The sequence below is a fragment of the Ambystoma mexicanum genome, chromosome 8, assembly GCF_040938575.1.
Source record: "Ambystoma mexicanum isolate Mex_15411 chromosome 8, UKY_AmexF1_1, whole genome shotgun sequence".
Taxonomy (NCBI): domain Eukaryota; kingdom Metazoa; phylum Chordata; class Amphibia; order Caudata; family Ambystomatidae; genus Ambystoma; species Ambystoma mexicanum.
In genome coordinates this window covers 1,529,885,648-1,529,913,011 of record NC_090929.1, presented here as the reverse complement: position 1 = coordinate 1,529,913,011, position 27,364 = coordinate 1,529,885,648, and the positions used below count along the sequence as shown (strand labels likewise).

At 42.5% G+C, this 27,364-nt stretch overlaps 1 protein-coding gene across 1 annotated transcript in view; it reads right to left on the bottom strand.

The window, feature by feature from the left end:
* Positions 1-27,364, bottom strand: part of SORCS3 (sortilin related VPS10 domain containing receptor 3) — a 3,021,596-nt gene that overhangs the window by 773,875 nt on the left and 2,220,357 nt on the right. The window contains exons 8-9 of the mRNA XM_069611752.1: positions 18,413-18,502; positions 1,295-1,474 (exon numbers count right to left, since the gene is read on the bottom strand). Of these exons, the coding sequence (XP_069467853.1) occupies positions 1,295-1,474; positions 18,413-18,502 (270 nt within the window). The remainder of the gene's footprint in view (positions 1-1,294; positions 1,475-18,412; positions 18,503-27,364) is intronic.

Genomic DNA, 27,364 nt, shown 5'->3' with positions numbered 1-27,364 from the left:
TGTCCACAGACCGGACAGGGAAGTGGGTCAGCGGACCAAACCCAGATGTCACTATTTTTTTTTTACTTGCTTTTAGCCCATTTTAAAGAAAACTAATGGGCGTATTTACACCAAATTTACGAAGCACACATTTGGGACCAAGCTGCTGATCCTGCCGCAAGTTTGTTGAAAATCCATCCAGCGGTTTAGACTGAAGGCGTGATCAAAATTTGATTTCCATTGCATCTGTGGAGGAAAGAAAATCGGGACCCCCGTATAATTTAGCCCCCTTTGACGAAACCTCACCAAACTTAGAGCGGGCCATATACTTTTTTACAAAGTTTGGTTAGGATTCATCCAGGGGGGACGAAGTTATAAGCCACCCAAAAAGTGCTCTTCCTATGAGTTGAGCAACTTAAACATAACTACATGCCCGCTACCACAGGCCATGTAATATTGTAAACTGGGTCGGGAACAATATTGAGCTAGGAACTTCTGTAACAAGACAGTGTACCAGCAACATGATACACCAGTAGACAACCAGAGATCCGCTGCATCAGCAATTTCTCTATAGCTTCACCCTGGAATCACCACTGTTGGTGCCTGTCGAAGGGACACCATTTCAAATCACAATGCCCATGCATCTGCTTGATCTAAAAAAAAAATGCTCCTCTAAAGGGTGTCATGTACGTTATGTTACATCATGTTATGTATTATTTGTATAGCACCTCATGTAACGGTGACGCCAGATGTTCTACATGGTTAATTAACATGTTGATGTAGGCGCTGATTTTATGGTACTACGCCTGATACTGATACAATTAATATCTTGTTGATCCTGATTTTATTGTTTTCTGCCTCCAACAAATAAACATCATGTGGGTACATATGTTAATTATGGAACAAGTTCACCAGCACATTAGTTTTGCAGGAACATAGTAAAAAAAAGAACATGTCATCTCCTTCTAATTTGGTTTGAACAAGCTACAAAACACATAAGATAGAAAGAAAGCCACATCAGCCTGACGTCCCTGGTTGCACACAGTGCAGAACAATGAACGTCTCCCGCAGACTCAATTTCTTACCTTCTAAAATACGGAATTCCTAAGGACAGGCCAGTGAGGAGGGCTATATGAAAACTGTAATTTACACAACAAAACTGTCATTCCCTCTCTTCCATGTGTTTTCAATATTCCTTGAAAAGTATTACAATAGAATATCCTGACATTTTAACAAAACGTATGTGTGTATCCATAGTGACAGGTGATTCATACACTTCTACTTGACATGCGCCAGCATGGCCTTGTCTGCATACCTCATAAAGGTCAATGATGATGTTGCCTTCTAGTCCCCGACTGCTCTTCACGTTTTCCAAGGCCAATGTGAAGTAGACTCCTCGGGTGTCTGAAATGTACAGGTTGTAGGTCTCGTTCTGATTCCACTCCTGGACGGCGGCGAACACCTGGTTTTCATCTGTGTTTATAATGTGCATATCCTGGTAAGAAAGAAGAAATAACCTTCATTGACAATCTCTATTATTCCTATTTTTTGGGACTATTCCTGTGGCTTATAAAGCAGCTGGCAGAAATGTGGCAAGATGTATATTAGTGACCTAAGACATTACAAAACCAACATTATAAATTCAAAACATGTTTTCAGCCAAGCTTGGTTGAGCTGACTAATTAACAAGGGGGGTACTTCTCTGTGAAAGATAGTGAGCTAAAGACTCTGGGTAAGTCTCTCGTAACCAGGACTAATGTCTGGCAGAGGGACTCCCAGGACCCCCCTTGTTAATTTGCATATTTAAGTAACTTTGGGTCTCACCTTAAGTTACTAGGGGAATCCAGACGTGGACCCCTTGCTCACTATTCTTAGAGAGGCACAGATCCACCCTACTGATGAGGTCCAACCAGACTGAAACACGTGTCTGGGGTTTCTGTTGGTACTCTTGTTCAGAGGAGAATTGCCTAGCATTTCGGGGCTGGACTGCCCCAGGGCAGGACAAAGACTGATATGTTTAGGATATTTCTTCTCTGTGAAAGATAGTGAGCTAAAGACTCTGGGTAAGTCTCTCGTAACCAGGACTAATGTCTGGCAGAGGGACTCCCAGGACCCCCCTTGTTAATTTGCATATTTAAGTAACTTTGGGTCTCACCTTAAGTTACTAGGGGAATCCAGACGTGGACCCCTTGCTCACTATTCTTAGAGAGGCACAGATCCACCCTACTGATGAGGTCCAACCAGACCGAAACACGTGTCTGGGGTTTCTGTTGGTACTCTTGTTCAGAGGAGAATTGCCTAGCATTTCGGTGCTGGACTGCCCCAGGGCAGGACAAAGACTGATATGTTTAGGATATTTCTTCTCTGTGAAAGATAGTGAGCTAAAGACTCTGAATAAGTCTCTCGTAACCAGGACTAATGTCTGGCAGAGGGACTCCCAGGACCCCCCTTGTTAATTTGGGAGTGAACATTGAGACAAATGATAAAAATCTTGATGTTTCCACGATGGGTCAAACAGTGAAGATGGAACTGGGGAAGTGCACTAGGCTTTCACGGGTCCATCCACGCCAGTTAACGCTGCTCACAATGGAATTGATAATGTGCACCTCTTTAACACATTACCACAAATGAGGACCTTAACACCTCATAGAGTGTTTTCAGCAAATGCGAGATTTTCCTTACTTTCGGCTTCAATATTTACTGACACAAAGGAAATCTGGGGAGGGGAATATAAAAGTGTTATGGGAGAACAGGTGGGACACACACAGCCGGAGAATTTGGTTAGCACTGCCCTGCCCCCAATGTTACTAATCCCCTAACTTCAGGGGTTTCCCTCACGAGTCCTCGATTACTGAAAACAATGATAGATTCGAGGAATCACTCCCAGTGATTTGCAGGATATTGAACCTCCTTGACAAGGGACATGAGCCTACCCATTGGGAGATGAGAGACCTGAAAAGGATCGTACTGGATTCCCAACTAAAACTCAGTAGAGTGGAAGGCTTCCTAATGGGTAAAGCCGATGGCATGGATTGCTTGGAGAAGAAGGTCACTGCCTTAATTGAGCCATTAACTAAGTCACAAGAATCCCAAACTATGGTTACAGGATAGGAGGGACCTAGTTTTGCGAGCATGATATCCCTGGGGAACGGGATGAATATTACAAAGGAAAAAAAATGAAAATAGTGCCCTGAAACTAGAAGTAGATGGAGAAAAGAGGATTATAGAGGCAGTCAAGGAGTTATCTTTGAAAATTACCAAATTGGACCAAGGCCTATTAATACTGACAGGGAACCCCTCCCCAAGAATGCCACTGGGGAGAGAGTTGCCAGTTAGGGAAAAGGATACTAATTTCAGTGAGATCCCAGATAGCCCATCTGCCCTAACTGATATTAAGGATTCTGCAGAAGGTCTTGGAGGGTGAGATGATCTAACTAAAAAACAGGAGGATGTTGGAAGTGTAGGAGGAGATGGTTACTTCCTCTGGAGGCGGCAAAAATGCCTGGCCTTAAAAGCAAAAAAGAGAATGATGAAGAAAGGATGAAAGCCTGCTAAGGTAGAAATCATGATAAAAGAATCTAAGGTTCCATTATCGGACCTTATACAATTAAATGAGGAAAATAGGATGGCCTTGCAACTTCATAATACTGATACCACGAATCCTACCCCGGGAACAACCCAGGGAAACAATAAAACCTAAAAGAATTTGAGAAAAGCGAAAAATGCAAATAAAGTGCAGGAGGGTGACACGAGACAGGGGATTGGAGAAAAGGCAGAGGGAATTGAGAATGGGAAACCAAATACTCAATAAATGGGGGGAAAACAAGGAAATAAAACAGCTTCAACTTCGCAGCTTTTATAGGGTATTGGAGAAATTGACTACTCACCAAATATTGCCACAAGAACTCTCAAGCCTGATGGCCGAATATCCTATGACCTCTGTGAAATCAAACAGATTGGGCTTCTCCTCTAAACCCATGGATTCAATTCATGCCTCTTAAAAATCCAGGGCTGAGATGGAATAGAGGGGAAAATCGAATCTAAATCTGGAAAGTCTGTTAACGATGTGGCGGTGAACGGTGAACCAACATCACTTGATCACTTGAATGGAGCACAGCAGCCCCCCATTGGGAATGATGTAGAAAACTTGGGTCTTCCGCATACCATTAAAAGGATTATAATGGATCTTTTACCTGACCTAGCATTGTTTGGAAACAAGGCTACGGTGGGTAGTGACCATGAAAAAAATTGAAATTCTGTCTGGGCCCAAAGTGAAATGTCCACCAATCCCTTGCTAAGGGGTGGGGGAGAGAAAAACAGCATATGCATGGGGACCGGTTGGGACAGAGGGAGGTATCTGATAGGGATGGGGGGCCCCCTCCCGCACAACCTACCGACCCGCATGTAATGACCCAATCCAAAGGTCTGCAGGTATTGAGGAAATCATTACAATATGAATCGGCCAGGCCCCTTCACATTAAGGATAGTGATTTGAGGAACACAGTGTGGCAGAATGTTTCATTTCTGGAATACCTGTGCATCCCTCTTTACAATTTGTATGATATTGGAGGCCCATCTTCCCTGAATAGACCTCGTGTTCTGTCACTCTTTAATGAGGTCCCCCGCCTGAGGCTCATTTCATCGGCAGACTTTTGTCTAGTGGACTTTATCCATCCCACACGTCTTGATCAGGTCCGTATCATCCAGAATTCCCAAAAGATATTCAACATGATTATACAGGAGACAGAGCAATTTAACAGAATGGAATATGACATCCTGATCTTTAGTAATGGATGGGAGAATGGTAATGCCTTGACGCACCAGAAAGTAAACTCCAACATACCTAGGGAGGAAGCACATAGCCTAAAGGAAATCAATATGGCTCACAATGGGGGAGAGGACTAGGACTGGAGCTGGCTTGCCCAGTCTCTGAGAGAGTCTATCTCTCAAATCCAAAATATGCAACAAAAAATTTAGTCTCACTAAAGAAAAAGACCACTGGTGACTACTATCATGGAATTCAAAGGGTCATTTGAATCTAATGAATTTGGGGGTACTATGTGACAAATTTAACTCATTTGACCTGATATGTATACAGGAGACATGGTTCACCTTTCCTTTACAACTTGATGGTTTTGAATGTAAACATCTCCATGCTAAAATGGGGCTCCGAGGTAGACCAGCAGGAGGATTACTCACTGCGGTTAAAATAGCATCTGGCACATGAGTTCTGGAATCAGTCGAATTACTGAATTTTCTCTGGGTGTTGTACTGGAATATGGAAGTATTTTGTAGCCTTGTTTGATTTTTGTGTTGAATGTCTACTGGAATCCCTTAATACTGCTGGGCAATGTTACTTTACTTTTAAATAATTGCATATCATCCATGTTGCTTAAATACAGAGAATTAGATATTATAATTGCGGGGGATCTCAATTCTGAAATTAAAAATGGACAAGGAATTGGGAAAAAGATGGGTGCTTCAGTAATAAGACCTATGTCGAACATGGCATATATTGAGGGGGCTACTTCTGCCCTTAAACATAGGATAACTAGTGGTGAGATTTGGAGAAACCTTTTTGATTACTGGGGCCTCACTCATATTAACGTTCTTTTTAATTCCTTTGTCAATGAGCATACGTGGCCGAATGGCGTCCATAAATCACATATTGACCATATTTTCATGTCAAACTCTCTCTCCGCTTGATGCTTGGAATTTCACTTAAATGAAACTAACATGCGTGATCATAGATTCCTGGAGATTAAATTGGCATGGAATACTGTAACATCTAATCACATAGTAATTCAGATGAAATCTACTGTTTCTTGTGGGGGAAATCGTATGACTTGGGATGAGGGAAATATAAACAAATATAACACTGTTTTTGTACATGAATACCACAGCTGGCCTCAGTCAACTAGATTGCACTGCTTTTCGGTATCCAACTTTATGGAATATGTTAAAGATATGATAGACAGGTCTGTGAAACAAAGTAAATATGGTACTATGAAATCTCATCATGCCCATGCTTATGATCCTTTGGTAAGGCAAAAATAAATCTGGCACACTGTCATATTAGAGGAATACTGAAATCTAACTTGGATCAGATAGAAAAAAGGAGACAAATCCTGCGATTTAGACAGGTTAAAAAAAATTGGTTGAAAAATCATAAGATGGTCTTGCTGGACAATGATAATACCAGCATGCTTGAAGCATTAAGAGATTCTTCGGGACCGGAGTTCTGGTCCCTGATAAATGCGATGGAAGAGCATCAGGTGATGATACAATTGGCCAATGTACACAAAGATATTTGGGAAAAATATTTTTCCACACTTTATAAAGGAAAATTGGAAATGACAAACAAACTGGTGGCCGTCAAAAAAGGGGTACTGGAAATGTGATTTTACCATATTAGACACTGAAACTCAGATTAAGAAGGCAAACAACTCAAGGGCGGCTGGTCCCAATGGGTTGACAAATAATACACTAAAGAGGAACTCTGAACATTGGGCAAAAGCGCTATATATTCTCTTTCACAATATTATAAAGTCCTGGGTAGTTCCTCAGTCGTGGAGGATATCATATGTCATCCCTATCTATAAAAAGGGGATAGATCCTCCCCGGCTAAGTATCGCCTGATTTTTGTGATGGATGCTGACTCGATATTTGCGGGGTTGGTATTACAGGGAATCATGGATTGGGCTGACTTTAATAAGATTCTACCTTCTCAACAGTTTGGTTTTCAAAAAGGGATGGGCACGGAGATAGGAGGGTTGATTATCTGTCTACTTCTAGAGAAGGCCTGTAAGAAAACTGCAACCCCAATTCATCCGGCATCAATCGATCTCTCGTTCGCCTTTGATAAGGTGGATAGGGTGAGACTTTGAACAAAGCTGTCTTCCATGGGCCTGCCTTCAGGACTTTTGGCTATCCTAATTAATCTCCATCAGGACTCAGCAATCCAAGTAAGACTGAATATGTCGGGTGACCTCTCTAAAATAATCCAAACTAGCAATGGTCTTAGACAAGGGTGCTTGTTTGCCCCCACTGTTTAATTTTTACACTTCAGACGTAAATGTTCCCCATACGACTTTTCATCTCTCTTACGATAGAAGGTATACAAATATGTTGGAGCGCATATGCCGATGATCTTCTCCTGGTCGATAATACTCCCATTGGTCCCCAGCGAAAACATACAGCCCTGACTGCATATGTAGAGGAAAATGCCCTGGTCATAAATTAAAAGAAATCAGTGGTAATCTCTTTTACCAACAGGAAGAAAAACATAAACTTCCGGTGGAAAATCAATGCATGCCCTCTGGAAAAAGTAAGATCTTTATGCTACCTGGTCTTTCCAGTATTTGGGAGTGTTACTATCCACATGTACTGTAATTTCTACCTGGAGAAGGTGGATAAGCTCATTTTCCAAATGAGAAACGTATCCAACAAATATTGTAAATTTTCTGTAATTCCACTCATCAGGTTCTATAACCTTAAAGTAGTCCCAAAACTAATATATGGCCTTAAAATCTTACCCTTTGAATCCTCCCGTTTGGTGCAGAAGATTGAATTTAAAATATGGTAGAAAATTATCTATTATTTAGCACAGAGCATCCCAATATCTGCAATACGTTATAAGCTTGGTCTTCTGTCTCTGAATATGAGAGTTTTGTGGAACAAAATGTCATTGCATCACAATCTTATTGTGTCTAAGAACGATTTACTATATGCCCAATTGGGAAGTAGATTGAGAGGTGGCTGTTGAAATTCCAGAGAGATTGTGTAAATCTCCTTGTAGCCATTAACCTATCGCATGAAATGTTGATCTCTAACCCTGTGGGTGTGAAAAAAAGGTTGCAATGTTTGGATTGGACAAAAACAACGGAAGTGGTGGCTGCATCTAAGATCTATAAACAATTAATTTATGAGGGGAAGAAACTAAGTATGTTGGAATCTTATCTGATTACATTTCCGGACCCAGTGAGGAGAGCAGTTTATTTACGATTCCGTTTTAATGTTCTCCTCACGGGGGACATATTAGAAATCAGATCGGGAACAAGCCAAAAAATCCCCTGTCTCTTTTTGCCACTGCGAAACAACTAGTGAATCACTTAAACATCTACTCTTGGAGTGTGAAGCGATTACTCCACAGCGGCTAGCGGCCTTTGGTAGATTTGTCCAACCCCTCCAGGGTTTTGATTGAAACACTATGGTGGTACATGTTACACGGGAAACTAAATGTACTTAAATTCGCCATGGTGAACTTTTTAACAGCAGTATGTGGCTTGACAGCTATAGGAAAAAATATTGCTGAATCTGAACAAGAGGTTTGATAAATATTGGTGGAAAAAATGGAGAAAAAAACACATATAAATGAATGTGAAATGTGGTATTCTTCTTGTTGCTTCATCCTTTTTTTCTTTTTATCATTTTTTATCTTTTCTTATGTATTTCTGATTGCATATGCTTTGGTATTTTAAATGTAAAATATTTCAATTGTAAAATGTTTTAGTTGGTTTTGTAAAGGTTTATTTTGTATAAACCAGATACAATAAAAAAAAAAAAGAAAAAAGAAACACGTGGTCTACAGGTCTGCTTGGTTTACTTTAAGCTTGTAATATTCCATTAATGTTCAGGTGAGATGTTCAATCCTGGGTTTCATTGCAGCCAACAGAGGGATGTCTAGATATTTATCTGAGTGCAGGACATTTCTTTAAAGCCATGTCCCCAGCTACTATTCTATAAGTACTTAATTGTGAAACATATTATCTTATGATTATTTATTGGATATAACCGCCAACAAAATATTTTGCACACGTAGGACCATAGCTACGCCGATGTTTACAATTCGGTATTGTATCATTTTAAACAAGGAGCTGCTATAATTTGTCCTTGACATCTCATCTAACCACATTATGATGTTTCACTTGTCTGGCCTCACAGCAGTGATATGTACAGAGGACAGATCTTGACAGCTTAGTAAGTTACATTAGCCAAAGGAAGAAGCTTGAAAAAAACAAAATAAAATCCCTCTCCATAAGTGTTTCTTACACCGAGGTGTGGTCCCGTCACCAGTTCAATGTTGCATTATGCAGCAATAGCGTGCATATGGATTCATTAGCGTTGGACCCACCCCAGCAGCTCAACTAACTGAGCAGATAGTGGCAACAGAAAGATGGCATTCACAATGTACTGGTTGCATGATTTCCCAAAGGGACTGATTCACTATTCTTAGCTCACTCTTCCTCTGTATTTGAAAGGGTTGTTATTCAAGCACTTCAACAGCGAATGATGTGCACATTTCCACTTCACATTTAGTGCAAAAATAAGAAACCATGCACGACTGCAATATATCATTCCACGACGCCCCCCAAAGAGCCTCCATGTGCCCGTATTTAAATTTGTTTTGTGCTGCATGCTCTTATTTGCATTGTTGTCACCCTTTACACCTGTACATCCACTTCGGCTCCATAAATCAGTGCTTGTTATTTGTTCTAGCGAAATGCCCATGTCTGACACATGAAAGACTACTTGGATAAGGGATACGTTGCTATAGGAGCAAACATGCTTGTTTTTTTGTGTATGTGTGTGTGTGTGAATGTGTGCATCACATTGTTTGCCCATTGTCTGTAATACAAGGTTGGGGCTGTAGTCGGGTCTCTGCGAGTCTATGTGATGGTCTCACTGTCACTGTGAGAGTGGATCTTCATCACTTTCAGGGGCTTTTGGAACAACAGTTTCAAACCCCACCATGGCAGTGACAATTCTATGCATGCAATGCCTGTTGCTTTATTTGTCTTCTGTTGAGCTTTTGGACACCTATGCTTTGCATCAACGTGGCCGCAATGTTCTGCTCATAAGGACAATGTGAATCAGTGGTCCCCTGCTTAATCGCCTAGACGTTGCCTTGCCCTGGAAAATGTTTTCATGATCCTAATGACTACTTGCACCTTGCCAGTGGCTTTCCGACCCAGTCCAGCAGTTGCTCACAATGTCCTTCATGTCATTATTATGCATGCAGTCTTCTACTAGTGGTAGAATTAAGTTACCCATGCTGTCTTCATAGGATGCTGCCACTCCCATGCATCTGCGGGCCCCTTTAGAGGGGTTGTTGGGCGGGAAAAAACGGGATGGTACACGGTTACCCTTGGATTGGTCCCCCTTTTCTTCTTCAGGTTCTGTGCAACACCTGCAGGTTGATGATGTCACATTTTTCAATTTGCTTCACTGTTGCTGTCGCCAATATGTACGGGTATTGGATGGGTAGGCTTTGTTGGGTGCATACCATCCAGTTGATGGTGCCATCTTTTCTTTGCTGACATGGTTTGAGGTATGAGTCTGGTGTTGGAACTTGGGTTCGTGCTCTGATGGTGGAAGGGGCCTCTCCTACACCCTTTCATCTATAATGTTCCTCAAAGTACATAACCTTGTTAGAGGAAAGGCTCAGGAAAATTGACTTCAACATATGTTTATTTATTTGCATTTATAAAGCGCACTTGCAGCCCAGGGGCATCGAGGCGCTCTTACAAGAGAGTGACTTAGTTACAGGTTACAACATTGCTACTGGTTACATGAGGTGAAGCAGGTTTGGAGCAGGTTACAAGGGTGGCATTGTAAATACATTACAAGGTTACTTGGATAGGAAGCAGTGCTACATACAGGACCTACATACACCAGCGTGCCAAAATAGCAGTGTACTACACAAAACCTTATTCAGAACCATCAGAAAACTGCTAAATTGAAAAGAAGATGGACGAGGATTGGTAGACACTTGTACAACTTAACACCATCCTTTGGGATGGTGTCATTGAGATCATAGTACAACCACAAGCCTATGTTATACTCTTTCAAACCCACAGCAATAGAACAACTTTGGTTTGGTCACAGCAAATGGCTTGATGTTGTCGACGTTGATGGGCAGTAGGTCATTAAAGTTGACAGCATTAAGCCAGGAGTTCAGAAGGAGCACCCCATATCACACAGTGGGTATTCACTGGTCCCCGTGCACCAGCAGCCTTTCCAAAACAGAGTCCTAATTTAGGCCATTTTCAAGAACGAGACCGCCAGACTTTTTCCTTATCCCCCAATTACCCTGACATAGAGCTAACAAGAGCTGAAAGGTACGTAATGGGCGGTAGATCCTCAGATAATTGAGCAATGGGTCTCTTTATAAAAGCAAAATAAATGAAGCCTTTGGTCCAGAAGAAGATGTCACAGTAGCAGAATTGTCATTGAAACCGGTCGACCCCTGTTCTTTGATATCCGTCTACACAGACTGGATACATTTTTCTTTGAATTCGGCACAATCCATTTTGGTTTGTAGCTTGGGCGATATATGGAACCTATACCGCTTAACCTTTTTTAGAACATAGTTCACCTTGTAGATACATGTGTCCCGCATTTTGTCTAGACAGACTGCACTGCAGCTGAATAAAGGATATACATAATAATACACATTTCCCTTTGGAATGTTCAGATTCTGTTGATAGGGACCAGGTTGGTCCTATTTGCAGGCCACTCTTTGTTTTTAGCAGTAGACACCATGCATAGTTTAGTGGATGGACAGTTTCTCTCCTCTTTTATTTTAGATAGGCAGCAGAGCACCGTTGACCTACGGGGGCACACTCCCACAGATGGATTGAGTGCGCTTCCATTCAGTGTCAGCATTAGCCTCATCAGTTAACACCATGCATAGTTTAGTGGATGGACAGTTTCTCTCCTCTTTTATTTTAGATAGGCAGCAGAGCACCGTTGACCTACGGGGGCACACTCCCACAGATGGATTGAGTGCGCTTCCATTCAGTGTCAGCATTAGCCTCATCAGTTAACATTGGATTAATACATATTGATTTGTCTATACCCTCCCCCCTTTCTTTCTCCATACATATTCTGTGTGTTACCCTCTGAAGGGGCAAGCACCATCTGTTCCTGTTGCAGGGCTGGCAAGTAAGTATACTTAAGGTATTCTTTTTTGCCATAACCACTATATTGTGACTTAAGCAGAAGAGAGATGTTTCATTTTCTGTTAAAAGTCGTTCTTTGGGAAGTTGTTTATCCATTCATAGACCTAAACCAAATGGCTAATGAATCTGCAGCTAGTTATCTCAAAGAAGCATGGGCTAGTTATCTCAAAGAAGCATGGGCTAGTTATCTCAAAGAAGCATGGGCTAGTAGCATGGGCTAGTTATCTCAAAGAAACATGGGCTAATTATCTCAAAGAAACATGGGCTAGTTATCTCACAGAAGCATGGGCTAGTAGCATGGGCTAGTTATCTCAAAGAAACATGGGCAAATTATCTCAAAGAAGCATGGGCTAGTTATCTCAAAGAAGCATGGGCTAGTTGCATGGGCTAGTTATCTCAAAGAAACATGGGCAAATTATCTCAAAGATGCATGGGCTAGTTATCTCACAGAAGCATGGGCTAGTAGCATGGGCTAGTTATCTCAAAGAAGCATGGGCTAGTTATCTCAAAGAAGCATGGACAATACGAGAACGTGTGACGGCTGCTGGTGAAAGCTAGTTGTGGAAAACGATAGGTTCTAAAAACGTGTGTTTAGTCTCCTTAAACGTGTTCTCATGTGAGTTTTTTACAGTGACATTAGGAGGTTTATGTACAATTGGTTCATGTTCTTGAATTAAGTATTGCTATTTTCCTTCACAAAACATCATGTTGTCTAAAAGTGTTCGATACAATTTCTCCTTCACTCCCGTAGGGAGATGTGCTATCTGACATTAAGCTTCTCTGCGTGGTCATCAACCGAGTGCCACTGGACATCTTGTGGTTGCTATGCCAATAGAGCTTTCCATGAATGTGAAGCAGTGACAAAAATAAACAACACATAATAAGTCGACATATTGGAAATATATAAACATATTACATTAAGGAGCGAATATGTGAAATTATCATGCATGTGTGTGCCACACATATGCTTTACATTGACTCATGAAGTGATGCTAACGTGCTTGTGTACATGAAAAATGATAGAGCTCGGATGTGTGTGCTGCTTAACTGATGTTGCCTTGCTCTGTCCTGGACATAGTCCAATGACTAGCATGCACAGTTCAACCAGTGTATAGAAGCATGAGTGTGCAGGTCAGAAGGTGTTGTAGTTTTGTCGTGAGACACGCTTGCAGTATTCAGTGAGCCATGCACATATGGTAGGTAGTTCAGTTGTCAGCAAACACATTGGGCTTCTTTGCATACCTGCGGCTCAGATGTACCATGTGGGCGTGGTGATTAATGGACAGAAATGAACACTTTAATCCAAAACACCAATGTATAAATAACTACAACAACGCTATAAAAACCCACCTATGTAATGCAAAGACAGGGAAAAACAGAATGCAATGTGCAGGACTCTGTTTTTTTAGTTGGGAGTATAACACGGATATTTTCTCAGAGAGAAAACGTGGAAAACATAGCCAGTCTCTATGGTCCCAAAAGTGAACCAAGGGGGCACGCCCTCTCTAAAGGTACCTTACTCCAAGGCTTGGTAGCTCAAAAGTGTTGAGCTGAGCTTAGAGTGGTTGGTCATGCTCTTCGAATTGTGCCTGGAGATACGGATATGTGTCAATCTAGGCAGCGAGTCTGCATCAAGTTGGGTTCCAGCGGAGGCTCTGTGCAGTTACAGAGAAGCATAGAGGAAGCATAGAGGAGTGCAGGTTGGAGAAATCATGAGGAGTGGGTCAATGATCAAGCATGTTTTGAGAAGATGTGTACCACTGCTTTGAGTGACGTGACGATCCAGGTGTTTGAGTCGAGCAGCAAAGCAAAGTCCTGGGGTTTGATGCTGCTTCTACTGCAGCAATTTCAAGTGTGTGGTGGCTGGTGCTTGAGCTGGCTCGATGTTGGTTAGAAGTCTAGTGAGTGCAAAAATCAACACTTGGGGTTTGTGTTGATTCAATGTAATTTGGAGGTAGCTCAAAGTGGTTAAATGACAGAAATAGAGTTCTTTGCTCTCAGGATACTCTAAATCCGACGGCAGCGGCTCAGGGTAGTTCTTTTAGCTTCTGCTCTACCAGTCTAGGTCAGTTTTCAGCAGAATGGTCCTCAGCAGAAATTACCCCTAATGTGCGATGAGAGTGGGTACGGAGCAGAGATTGCCTCTGCTTTGGAGCACTCCTTCTTCATCTCTATGGGTGAGGACTTTGTAAAGTCAGCTCACCCAAATTAATTGTTGCTCATGTCCTGGATGGTCCAAAAGTGAATCAAAGAAGACCTGGTAGACCCCCTGTTTTATAGGCACAAGTTCACAGGCGAATGGACAAAAGAAAGTCTGCTTTAATGGTGCAGTCCTACCAATCCCTCCACATCTTGTGACAAGGGATTCTTGCCTTCATCTGTCATACTCAAAGTGCTTTGTGCTAAAGGACATGGAGGGGACACGACGGGAAGATAGGTACAGCCAAAAACAAGATGGTGACATCCTTAGCCAACTATGTGGAGCTCCCTTCGTCACTAACCCCGCCCCTTCTCAGACCCATAGCTTCAAAGGCACTTGGTTATGCAGCACACTGGGGCCAAGATAGTCCTTTTTGTAAGGTGTACACTTTGATCATATGATATGATATGTTATTTATAATGTGATTAATACCCAGAGGACCCGGGGATCGAATCTGTGTTGCGCCGTGTCGTCTTGCTTCCAAGATGGGCACGTTGCTGCTAAGCTATCCTCCCTCCCTCTGGTTTACCAGACACCTCCTTCTGAGGGAATATCTTGATGTGAGAGTTGTTTCCCAATCTCACAAAGAATCAAAAGAGAAAAACCGCCTACAGTCTCCTGTCCTGCTGGTTGCATTAGCACAGCCAGTCTAGGTTGAATATAGCCTATTCAGAGCTGGGCTGGGCTCACAGAGCTGATTCAATTATTATACTAATTTGATGTGGCTTTCATAATTAAGAGACACACCATCCACCAGACCCTAACTCAGGTATAGCTTGAATCTAAAAATTATAGCTGCCACCAGCATGGCGATTTCTAATAATGATGTACTTAGGCAGGGGCGTTGCCAGGGGGAGGCTAAGGGGGCTATAGCCCCTGATCTTTTGGTTATAGCCCCGGATAGAATTTCAGGAGCTACAGCCAAAAGACTAGCTAGCCCCCATTTCCAGCAGTACCGACATCAGCATAGCCCCGGGTCTTTTCCAGACCTAGCAACTCCCCTGTACTTAGGGAACAGGGGTGCGTAGTCTATATTCAGGACCTGTCCTGTAGTGACTTGGCTGTCATAATAGCTGTCAAGAGGGCGACTGTAGCCTCTGATCTGCTTTAGTATGGCGTTTGCTGAAAGGGGGGCATGCTTAGCAGACCACCTTCTCTGTGATTAAATTGCCCTTATCATTTCATTAAGGCTTCTTCGCCCCCTTGCCAGATGGCAATTCCACACACTACTTGTAATAGGGAGAGGAGGAAAGTGTGCAAGGGAGGCATCAAACCACAATGTGTGTCAGTGGTAATATTGGAACATGCCAGTTCGAGCTGCATGTATGGGACAGTGATGAGAGTCTGTTCAGGAGGCCACGTTGTACCTTGTTAAAATGTTTTAATGACTTGCTGTACAATGACCTTCCTTGCTCTATAATTCGCCAGGGGTGGTGGTTTCAGTAGTATCAGTGACAGTTTTGTCATTGCCAATGGCAAGCTGCATTTTTGTTTTACTTTGTTTCATATTCTGACACCATTTCTTGCTCTCATGCACATTTTGTGTTTGGACACTGAGGGCATTAAATTAGTCTGTGAGGGACTGACACGTGTTTTCATTGTCCACTGCTGTATCAAAGTGACCATGCAGTTTGTGGAGTGCATGTTGGCGCATAATGCATCAATGTTTGATAAATCATGTCTCTGTGTAATACATGTGCATGTCCGTACCATCATACGCCAAGACGATGTCACATTGGATCATTTTGAGAATGGTATTGCATGCATATGGTAAATTCAGTTGTACACCTGCCATACGGTTTACTCTCCCATATGCATTTCTGCAGCACTTTGAAAAAGCGTGCTTTTTGATGTTTGCATTGACCCATTTGTTCTTATGTCTGTGTTTGTATGTGTTTCTATTTGAAACTGTGCCTTCAATCAAACGAATGTTATTTTCCCTATCAGGACATAATAACCAATGTCTTTGAAGTATATCTAATACCACATTAAAATACAGAACACTTATCTTTATATCTCACATGTTACTATTTTGTTAATATAGATGTAAAAGACATCTTAGACATATGCCATCCAGCTTTGCATAATGCCAATTCAAGTTTTTATTATTGTTCTTTCTGACTTGCTGGGCTTTTCTTCTACTCTCTGAGCGCATACCGATACCGTAGAAGTTACCTAATCCAGTGTTTTCGAGGAAGAAGTAACCAAAATATTTTTTCTTTTTTGACCAAAAAAAGTTAAAAAGTTTGAAATAAAATATATGTGGGGGTGGGGCAAGGGATATTAATACAGGTGGGGGTAGGACGGGGGACTGCGGATGGACTCCACCTGCAAAAAAAAAAAACCATGGATTCGGTCAAATCACTTACATCCAACCCATGCACCTTACCCATACCCTGTTAAAAAATGAGAGCTGTCACAGTAAGGCAAAACCCTTATCTAGTACTAATTACATTAAAGGAGACATATATTTTGGAAAAATAAAATATGTGTTCTTTAATATTATCTGTCCCATTTTTTGTGATCTTCATATGCACCTTTTTAAACTTAAGTTGTCTTTGTTGTGTGACTATCACTGAAACACGAAATGGCACGGCAGTGGAAGTTTCTCCAAGAAATCAGCAAAGACGCAAAGTAAAATATTTTATATTTCTTTCTTTTCAATAAGTGAACTTCTGTGGTATCAATGCCCTACCAATGTCGCAGTAATGTCAATAGAAGTATTAGTACTACCAGTAGCATTGATACTGGTTGTAGTATTAGTGCTGGTTTTTGTTTGGATGTTTGTATTTATTTGAAGAGCGTGAATGGCAATTTCGATCAGCAATCACATATCATAACACATTTAAAGATGCCAGAGGAATTCCCCAAAAGGGTGCCTGTACAGGCCAAGTGATGTCATAGACCAGGTACCAAACATAGTAGTAACAATAATTGTATTAGCTCAAGCAATAGTAATTTGAGTGATATGGGATGATAGTGGCAGTTGTACTATTATAATAATTGTAATAACCATAGTAACATATTATTGCTACAACTATTGGTATTGCTTGCTCTGCTATATTGAGGGTACATGAACTAGTACTGCAATTCATATCATATTATTATTATTACTACTTCTTCTACTATTACTGCAACTACTATTACAGTTGCAAATAGTAATACGGGTACTGGTATTACTTCTATTGCTTGGTCAGGATTGAGCGATGTATACATTGTTGGTGGAAAATAAAATACTACAGACTGACCTTCTTCACCATCTCTGAAGTAATTTCCTGTCTCATGGAGGCCACACAATAAGTAAGGCCATGCTTATAACAATGTCAACAGTAAGATAGGTGGAAGGAATTTTAGGTTGAGAAGTATTAAAGATAAGGAAAAACATGTTATTTTTTTATTTTTATTTAAAAAACCATTTGTCAATAATGTTGACACATTCATATCACACAATAGGTGTCACAATGGCTTACACATGTCCTCCTCATTTCATCATTCCTCACTCTTCTTTCTATTGAAACAGTGTTTTATGCCTTACAGTTAGACACATTAACAATGATCTGTACAATAGGAATGAGAGGATACACCGCTGTTAACACCAACCATAATGATAACCCTAATAACCCATTTTAAACAATCCCTTGTCATTATAAGACTCAAACGTTTATAAACATGTTCATTTACAGTTTAAGTTTGAAGCAGATCAGTTCATAGTCAGATATTAAGGTCAGCATGTCAAGCACTAAGACACATCAGTGATGCTGATCTATGCTGGGCTCTGCAGAGCAGAACCGGTCACAGACACTGCAGTAAAGATCCACTGCTAGGAGCCTTATTCTAGGGCAAGCTATTTAATGTTATGCTCATGTGTAGATGTTACGAACATTTTAAGAATGTTGATTTACATCAAAGAAATTTGGCTATGAACCTCATACTTTCAAAAGTTGATTTCTTTGTAAGTCCTTTGGCCTATGGCTTCTGTTGCCAAAAGGCAGTATATGACAACTGAGGCGTGCAGGGTGAACCTCCACTCATAAAAAAGAGAAGAAGCACAATATGTACTATTTGATATCCACAACGTTTTAAAAACACGTCCACCAAATGAAAATACAGTTTATTCTTTCAGGGATTTGAAGGATGGACCTTTCAATTCAACCAGCACTTCTTTAAGGAAATAGATACGCGTTGTGTTCATTCCTACAGAAATGGGGGTGAATGTAGTATCTGAAAGATATTTGGTATGTTAGATTTCTACCACTGATAGGCACCTTACCTTCGGAAGGGAATATTTTGGCAATTTGATCTGGGCAAACGGTTCCCTTTTGTAAGACACATAGTAGGAGGCTCTTCCGCTCGACATCACCTGTGAAATAGAAAAAAAAATACATATATACTTCTTCCAAGATACACAACGCTGCACAAATTATTCAGCAATATGTGAGATTTCCTCTGGTGGCTTAGTTGTCAATCTTCTTCAAATATGTATTTATTTATTTGATTTATTTGCTTGTATAGGGCCAAAAACCGCTATGCATCAGGGCACACAATTACACCATTCTATCAACACAGAAACCGGAACAAGCAGGGACGAACAGCAGGGCTGAGACCACTAGGTCCTATATGTCATTTCTTCAGCTAAAGAGAAGGGTTTTTAGAGACCTACGGAAGACCCGTATATTTACATCCTGCCATAGGTTCAAAGGCAGAGTGTTCCAAACATGGGCAGCCTCAGCAGCAAATGACCTACCTAGGCCATTTGTTCATTTGGATCTGGGGCAGCTAATCAGCCCTTGACCCGAAGAACCTAGAGCTCTATTTGGCTCATATAGGGACACCCGGGCCTTCAATTATGCTTGGGCACTCTCATGTAGACATCTGTGAACAATGGTGCTTGGCTTAAACTGAATGTGTGCTAATACAGGAAGCCAATGCAACCCTCTGCTAGTGGAGACGTGTTATTTCCAGGAGAGCCCTTTTATGATTTGGATGGTATAATTCTGGAGGATTTGAAGTATTTGAAGGCATTCTTTATTTGCACCAATCAGTAAGGGATTGCAACAGTATAGCCTCGATAGAATAGTCGCTTGTGCAATGGCTATGTAATTAGCCTCCAAGATAAAAGGTCTCACATTTTTTAACAGTCTGAGGTAGTGTTTGCAATTTCTGATGGTCTGATTAACATGGGATTCTGGGCTGAGGGACGATTCTAGGTAAATCCCTACGTTCTTGACTTTCCCTAATACTGGAATGTTACAGTCCTCTATTTTAAAGCTCCGGCTAGTCAGCATTCAATTGTGCCCTGGCCTGAGGTGACCTGAAATCAGTAGCTCTGTCTTTCCTCCATTCAGGCACATCCAGCTGTTTGGCATTCATTATTCAATCATGCTGTATATATGCTGGAAGTTAGCTGTGCCGATATCATAGTCTCCAGAGATATTGAAAATCAGCAGCTGAGTGTCATCAGCATCGTTGGTGAAACAGACCCCCATTTCCTCCAGGAGTCTGCAGAGTGGTCTGATATACAGATTGAAGAGTGTAAGGGGCATACAGGCTCCATGGGGCACGCCGTACCTGATGGGGGCTGGCTTGGATTAAGCATCGCTCCAGAAGTTTGAAGATGTCCGGTGTGACAAAAAGGATTGGAGCCTTTTTACTGGTTCTGAGTGCAGTTTCCTAGATCTCGCAGGGTATGGAGTAGGCGTTCAAACACTGCTGACAAATCTAACAGGAATAATAGTCCTGTATTCCCTTTGTCCATGATCTCTAACACGTGTGCCTGGAGGTCGATGAGGGCTGTTTCAGTGCTAAACTCTGATCTAAAACCAGTCCGTTATGTAAGTTGAAATTGGTATTGACACATGCTTGGAGCTGTAGCGTTCCCATTTCATCTAGACTCCTAAATAGGAAGTTGGAGTTAGTGATTGGTCTCAAGTTGTTTGGTGTCATTCAGGGCTAGCCCGATTTTCTTCACAAGATGTGTGATGGTGACAAAATTAATAATTTCTGGGACATGGTTATCTCGAAAAGATGAGTTTACAAATCTGGAGAAGAAGGGAGAGAAAAGACATTTATCGTCCAAAATGATTTTAGGTGGTATGATATTTTCTGGACAGGACGTAGGGTGCATTGTAGCCAGGGTTCTTTACGTATCTAGGATTGTAATGGGTGCCAGTTGGAATTTAGACTGATCTTTATACACTAACAATTTATTGTCAGTGTTGGACAGAGAGTCTATCCGAGCCTCCAGAACCTGAGGTTTGATTTCTTCCAGATCTTTCTTAAACTTATTCAGTGCCATTGATACTTTAGCAGCAAAGGCCAGCTAAACGTCGGCGCAGTCCTGAGCTATCGGGGAAAAAGGTACTGATTCGGCTTTGGGTTCTTCCAAAAGCTTCAAGATCTCAAACAGTTTCTTGGAATTACTATGAGCCCCATTTATCTGTTCATTATAGAAGTTATGTTTAGTCTGCAAAATAGCAGATGTATAGGATTGTGCCCGTTGTTTCGAAGACTCTTTACTGATATCGGTGGGATATTTTAGCCAAAGTGATTTGGCCGTCTTTTTTCATTTTTCCTGGTGACTAAGCTCTGAGGTAAGATAGTTTTTATGTCCAGTGATTTCCCCAACTCATTTCTTTCTTAGGGGTGCTATTTTATTCAACATACATGTCAGGGTGGTATTGTATGTCACCACCAAGGCTTCAGGTGAATCCAATCCAGATGTATTGCCCATGAAGTCATAAAGATAACCCGGATGGACAGTGATCTGCACCTTTTTAAAGTTGCGGCTAATTACTTTTTATTTTTAGCATAAGTAAGTTTCAATGGTGGACTTGCAACTGGATGTTGAAGTCTATGGCAAAATGCTCTGACCAGATACATTGGACAGTACTATTTATATGTATGGCCAAGTTTCTCGTGACCACCCAATCTAAAATGTTACCTTTGGCAATGGTGGGGTTGTTGCTATGGATATGATAATAAATGTCCTCAAGGGCTAGTTCTAATGTAATAGCTTCCTTATCAATGACGTTGTTGCGCCATCTATTTAGGTCTCCTAGGAATATGGAGGAAAATGCATTTAAAAGAGGTTGCTTCATCAACGCATGATGACCTGTCTGTGTGCAGAGTTATTCTATCTGTTGGAAAGATTGCTAGTTCTGAAATGACTGTGCAATGGGCCATTAATGAACAGTAAAGCATTCAGTACGCTTTCAGTCAAAAACACTTGGAACAATAGTTTCAACATTATCACTTACAGTTTTTAAGATAATCTTTGTCAAAGTACGCTAATCATGTATGACCAAAACAATATGCTATTTTTCACTGATATCATTGTTACAAACTCCGATACTGGACAGAGGAAGTATGCGGAAGACTGATGCATCTATGTGCTGCGCTCATACCTGTACCACAACATTTGTCACTAGCTTTTCAGTCATGACAACATAGCCAATGGTGATTGCATACTTCTGTTAACTATACATTGGGCTGAGTGCAGACTATATACTCTCCATATATGTGAGACAGCTTTATATGTTTCTAAACAGTATTATGTTAAGTGCCATAGTAAAAGGTCCTATACAAATATGTATGTTACCTCAACACAGATAACTAATTTGTTAAACAGGATATTATAGTGTGCCTCCTTTATTGTATATATTGGCCTAAACCCAGTCGCTCTGCGAAGAAATCCATGTTGCAAAGTTCCGATCTTAGATCGATTTAGCCGCCATTTTATGTTCATCCGCCATTTGATTCTCACTCCAAAGGCACCCTGTGTTCTAAAATGGTGGACAGTGTTCTTCTGTTTGTAACTTGGCCGTCCTGACCTCTACATATAAGTTAATGTCTAAACTGCCCGCAGGCCAAATGTTAGGGTCATGTAATGAGACCTTGTCCTTCGTTGACCTGTAGATTGAGGATTACCTGTGCCAACGAAACTGGTCCGTGAGCATATATTAAGCACACTGTTGTTTAAATACTGAATGTGAACACTTGTTGAACTGCATTGTATAAAACATGTACGAAGGCTTAATGTTAGATCCAAAGGTACACTGTTGCCATTGTGACTTATTTGTGTATAAACTAGGAATAATCCATATGCATATAGGTGAATAAATTAGAAGTGAACGCGGCACAAACCCCTTGCCCGAGGAATGATTAACCTGTAGATTGGCTGGGGATCATGTTAGAAATTGTATAAAAAGAGTGAGTGTTCTGATGTACATTCCCACTCACTTTTCACACTGAAAGGGCTGGTATTCGCTGTGATGTACTGAGGGACAGATAGCTATCTGATACTTTGTTCCTTTGAAAACTGTTCAGTTGTAGAATATAGATCTGTGTATCTTTGTAAACCCGTGTTTGGTGTATTTCCTTTTGGGGTACTCAGCCTTGATATTCTCTTTTTGCTTTTACAAATAAACATAATAAATATCCATCCCAATAAGGTAAATTCCAGGCTAAAGCATGCTAAAGAAATACTCACTGCATACTCCGGGTATTAAATTGCAGGAGGGAAAATGCAGCCAAGAATTAATGAAACAGGGGCGCAGAAGAGCAGTTATCTAAGATGGCAAATCTCTTCTAAGCTCCGTGCGGAGCAGGTGGCAGATTAGGAAAATATCAAACTAATCCTTGCCTGCAATCGTATGAGCTACAAGCCCAGTGTCCCGAGGAGCTGCTGGTCATTTTGATCGTACTCCTGACTTTATCTGACATGGGGGACCCGGTATATGTGTAACCGCACGGTGGCTGTGGCTTGGGGCTCTTCTGGACTGCACTGGGGGTGACGGGAGAGGAGGACACGTGGCGGCCGCGGCAGCTTACACCATAAATCTTCTTGCCTGTAATACTCACACTGACAGGACCATCCCTGCAAGGAGGACATCTGAACAATCAGGCAATCAGCCTGCAGCGATGTATATCATCTGCCGGCCCGGAATGTGGGCTGCAGAGTGAGTACTGACCCACCATGCAGTGTCCCAGGACTGGGAGCTGCAGAGGAGAACTCACCCGGGTGCTCCCATTGTGACGTGGCAGCTTGGCACTGTTGTGTGTGCCCCCAATGTGCCACAGAAACTTGATGCTGTTGTGAGGAGCATTGCAGACCCAGGAATAACACTGGAGCAGTGAGTAAGAGGCAGCATGAGCCACTGTGAAGGGCGCCCAGCCTGTGATCATTGAGAGCAGGCCCCATTGCTAACACTGTCCCTGTACTCGGGCGGAGGGTTGCTGGGCCTGCTGTGTGGTGGGGGAGAGTATCATGCAGTGACTGTATAGAATAGCATGAATACAGCAGTGTCATCTGCTCACCAATGCCTGAACAAGACTTTTCCTGCGGCACAGAGACTGCCTGTGGCATGGGAGGAGGTTGATGCCAGGCCACACCAATATGCTTAGAACAGCTACCCAGGGGCTCTGGTGATCTGCTGTGGGGGCCTCACCCACGGACGCCGGCCCCCTTTTGTGTAACAGGGGGGGGACTGAATTTTACTGGAAGATCCACACGTAGGCTGGAGAAAGTGCGAGACCCAAGGAAAGAGTCTCGGTGTGCATTTTGTATTCAGGCACCCTGGGAAATGGACAGAAGTCTGCTGGTGGGATGTGTGGTGATGGATGCATTTATGCGGTCAACACTGACAAGCCAACTACACTGACATCACTGCCAACATCAATTACAAGTAATAGATAGCGTGATAAGGCTCAGTGGCTGGGACCTTCGCATCTAAGCTTGAAATATGATTAAGGGGAGTGGGAACAAGAAGGGAGGTAGCAAGGACTGCTGCACAATGGCAGCACCTAAAACCTTGGAAGTGGCAGCTACAATGTCTACCGTAGCCCAGGCCATTGGCACCCAAGAAGCGCTTGAACCACTGAGTATGTAGAAAATAATTCAACACTATGACTGAAGGGTTCAGTGCAGTGAATGGCAAGCTTGATGACATTACCATGACAGTCACCGCCATATGGACCCAACTTGAGAAGGAAACACAGACAATTGCAGAGGCCGAGTGCAGGATCTTCACAGCAGAGGATGAAATTATGACCCTACAGACCACGATGGTGACCCTGGCAAAAGATATGAAAATGGTTAAGGAATCAAGAGCTCGCAGGAATAACCTGTCTATTGTGGGACTGACAGAAGAGGCTATCCGTGGCAATATGGAAATAGCATTGGAAGAACTACTTAGGGCACTACTGGGCGACACAGGACTATCTCCTCATTTCACTATTGAGTGCACCCACTGAGCACTAACAGTCAAACCTAAATCTGGAGACTATCCCCAGGCCGGCATTGCTTGTGTCGAACTATAGGGACAGAGATGATTTCCTAAGTGAGGGGATCAGCCCTCTTTTAAAGCCAAATGAAACTCAGTGATTGGTGCAGACTAAGCCCACCTTAAGGAACCAAGACTGGGTACCCACCAACAATCTTCTGTTATTCATGAGGTCAGGACCAGAGTTCTCAGCAACAGAACAGACAAGGGAATGACAACATATCCCAAAGTCTGACCCATCTCCCTGTATGGTGTAGATCAAAGTGTCTCTCTGGTTAACTGAGCCCTGTGTGACGGTTGATTAAAGCACATGGTTCCCTTGAAGTTTGTGCTGGGAGCAGACTTTTTGTCTCCCCCAAACCACATATTTCTCCCCTTTAAAAGGGATCAACTCTGCAGGGACACCTGCAGTAACTGCTGGACTGCTGGACCAAGACAGGCTATTCACTGTCTTTCATACAGAGAGGTGGCAACTAGCTTCAAGTTGACACATTGCATACCAAAGGGTGCTAGTCCTGCCTTCCTGTTGTCTCGTTGGCAACCATGCCCAATCAGCAGGCTTGCCTTATTTATCTTGTTAGTATGCAATGTCACCAGCCGCAGGACAAAAGGGATGCAGATCCATCCAGCCTTTGATATTTAAATTAGGCTGCCCATGCTGGAGGAAGGTGTGCCTTCCCCCTCCTTGAAATGCATTGATATACCCATGGCTGCCACATTCCAGCTGAATATGACAGGGGAAGACGGCACCTGTAGGCTGCGTCTTCCCGGAGTACATGTGACTATGCGTTTTGTATGGGAAGCAGATGGACTGTGTGCAGAATGGCCTCACACAGTCCTCGTAGGTTGATCTCCCATCATACATTTTCATTATTAAAAAATCAAAAAAGCCCAGGCGAGCACACGCTCCCGTGCGGATGTTCGAATTCCTCACAGTGTCTCTGGCAATATCGATAGTTTATACTAACACTGACATGAACAAGGTGTTCTGTGACTTCTATAGGACCCTATACCAACCTGAGGGGAGTGCCACTGTGAGTGACACTGAACAATATTTAAATGGGATATCCTCCACTCTACTCTTCAGTGTGACACGTGATGCCCTCAAGGAACCTCTAACACTAGAAGAAATTCAGGCAGATATAGTGGACCTTCCCCAAAGAAAGGCCGCCAGCTAGGATGAGCTGGGTGCCGAGTTCTATATGGAATACTCTGGGATACTGTCTCCATACTTACTGCAACTCTGGGAAGAGGCACTGGGGGTGGGGGTGCTGTCTGACACTGCACGGGAAGCCATTATCATATACCTGCTCAAACCTGACATGGCACCAGAGGAATGTGGGTCTTATAAACCATTGTCACTCATCAACATGGATGCCAAAATATTTACCAAGATACTCACAATGTGATTATCACCCTTTATGGCCCACATGGTACATCCCGATCAGGCTGGATTTTTTGCTGGCCGATCGAAAGCATAGAGCCCCCGATGACTGTACAATGTTATGGGCCAGACTTCACCTGACGCACAGGCAGTGGCGGTTTCATTAGTAAGGCAAAAGGCTTTTCACACTGTTGTGACCGTTCCTTTTCCAGGTGTTGACTAATTACAGATTTGGACCTAGATTCATATCCTGAGTGAAACTGCTCTGTGCACGCGCATACGCCAGCGTACATTTTAATGGTTGTGACTCCCCGCTCCTGTAGCTGTCAGGGGCTACCAGGCAGGTGTGCCCATTATCCCCACTTTCATTTAAACTAGTAATTGAACCACTGGCAGACAAGATACGGGCTGAACATAGTTATGCCGGCATAGCGATGGGGTGGGGGGGGAAGGAAGTGATATTGTTGTATGCTGATGACATATTATTGTATATAAAGGATCCTGATACTTGTCTTGAGTACTTGATACAGTGATGGGCTTTGGAGCACACTCAAGTCTGCACCTGAACTGCAGCAAACCCGAATTGTTCCCCTTGATGACTGGGATGAAGGAAACTATTCACACTAATGGGTTAAAATGGGCTGTACAATCTGTTTGATACCTACGGATAGTGATCGCACGGGCACCTATCCTCACCCTAGAACTGAACTATGGGTCCTACATGGGGGACCTAAAGGCTAAACTACAAAAGTGGGGGAAGATACTGATGTCGATGGCAGGGAGGTTGTCCCTAATTAAAATGGTGATGTTGCCCAAACTACTTTATATGTTCCAAAACATTCTGCTTTGGCCCGGCTGTGCACTGTTTCATGACATTAGTGCAGAATGTGCTTCTTTCATTTGGGTGGGAGGTGCAGGGCGCTTGAAATGGTCACATCTGACCAGACCCTACGAGGAGGGGAGGTTCAATGCACCTGACTTTGAATTATACTACATGGTGGCGCTGGTACATTATGCAACCCATTGTATTGAGTCTGATTTCACCCTATCGCACTCCCGCCTAGAGAAGTTACGCGCACACCCGCTTCCTTAACTTCTTTACTGGTGGGTGGTGCATACCAGGCAAATAATAAACTGGACCCTGTGGGGGCAACCTGGAAAGCATGGAAGAAGTTGATAGGTGGCAGGGCTCAGACACCATTATATGATAGGTTTCTCCCCCTGTGGAGTATCCCGATGCTTCCCGCTACTGTGGATGGAGGCATAGTTAAAACCTGGAGTGCTGTGGGAATCCACGCAGCTGAAGATTTGTATATAGAGGACGGTTTTGTGGAATCGGAATCATGAGGACAGCTGTGGGGAGGGGTCATTGCAGACATTGAACTTTTTTTGAATGCGAGCCATGATTCAGGCACATCGGCCGGTATTTCCGGATGAACCTCCAACATATCCATGCTTGTCATACATTTTCCAAAGGTCTACGGTTAAGAAACGTGTTTCTTTACTGTGCAAACTGGCACAGTCTATGAATACTGGTACTGTAAGAACTATAAGCTCC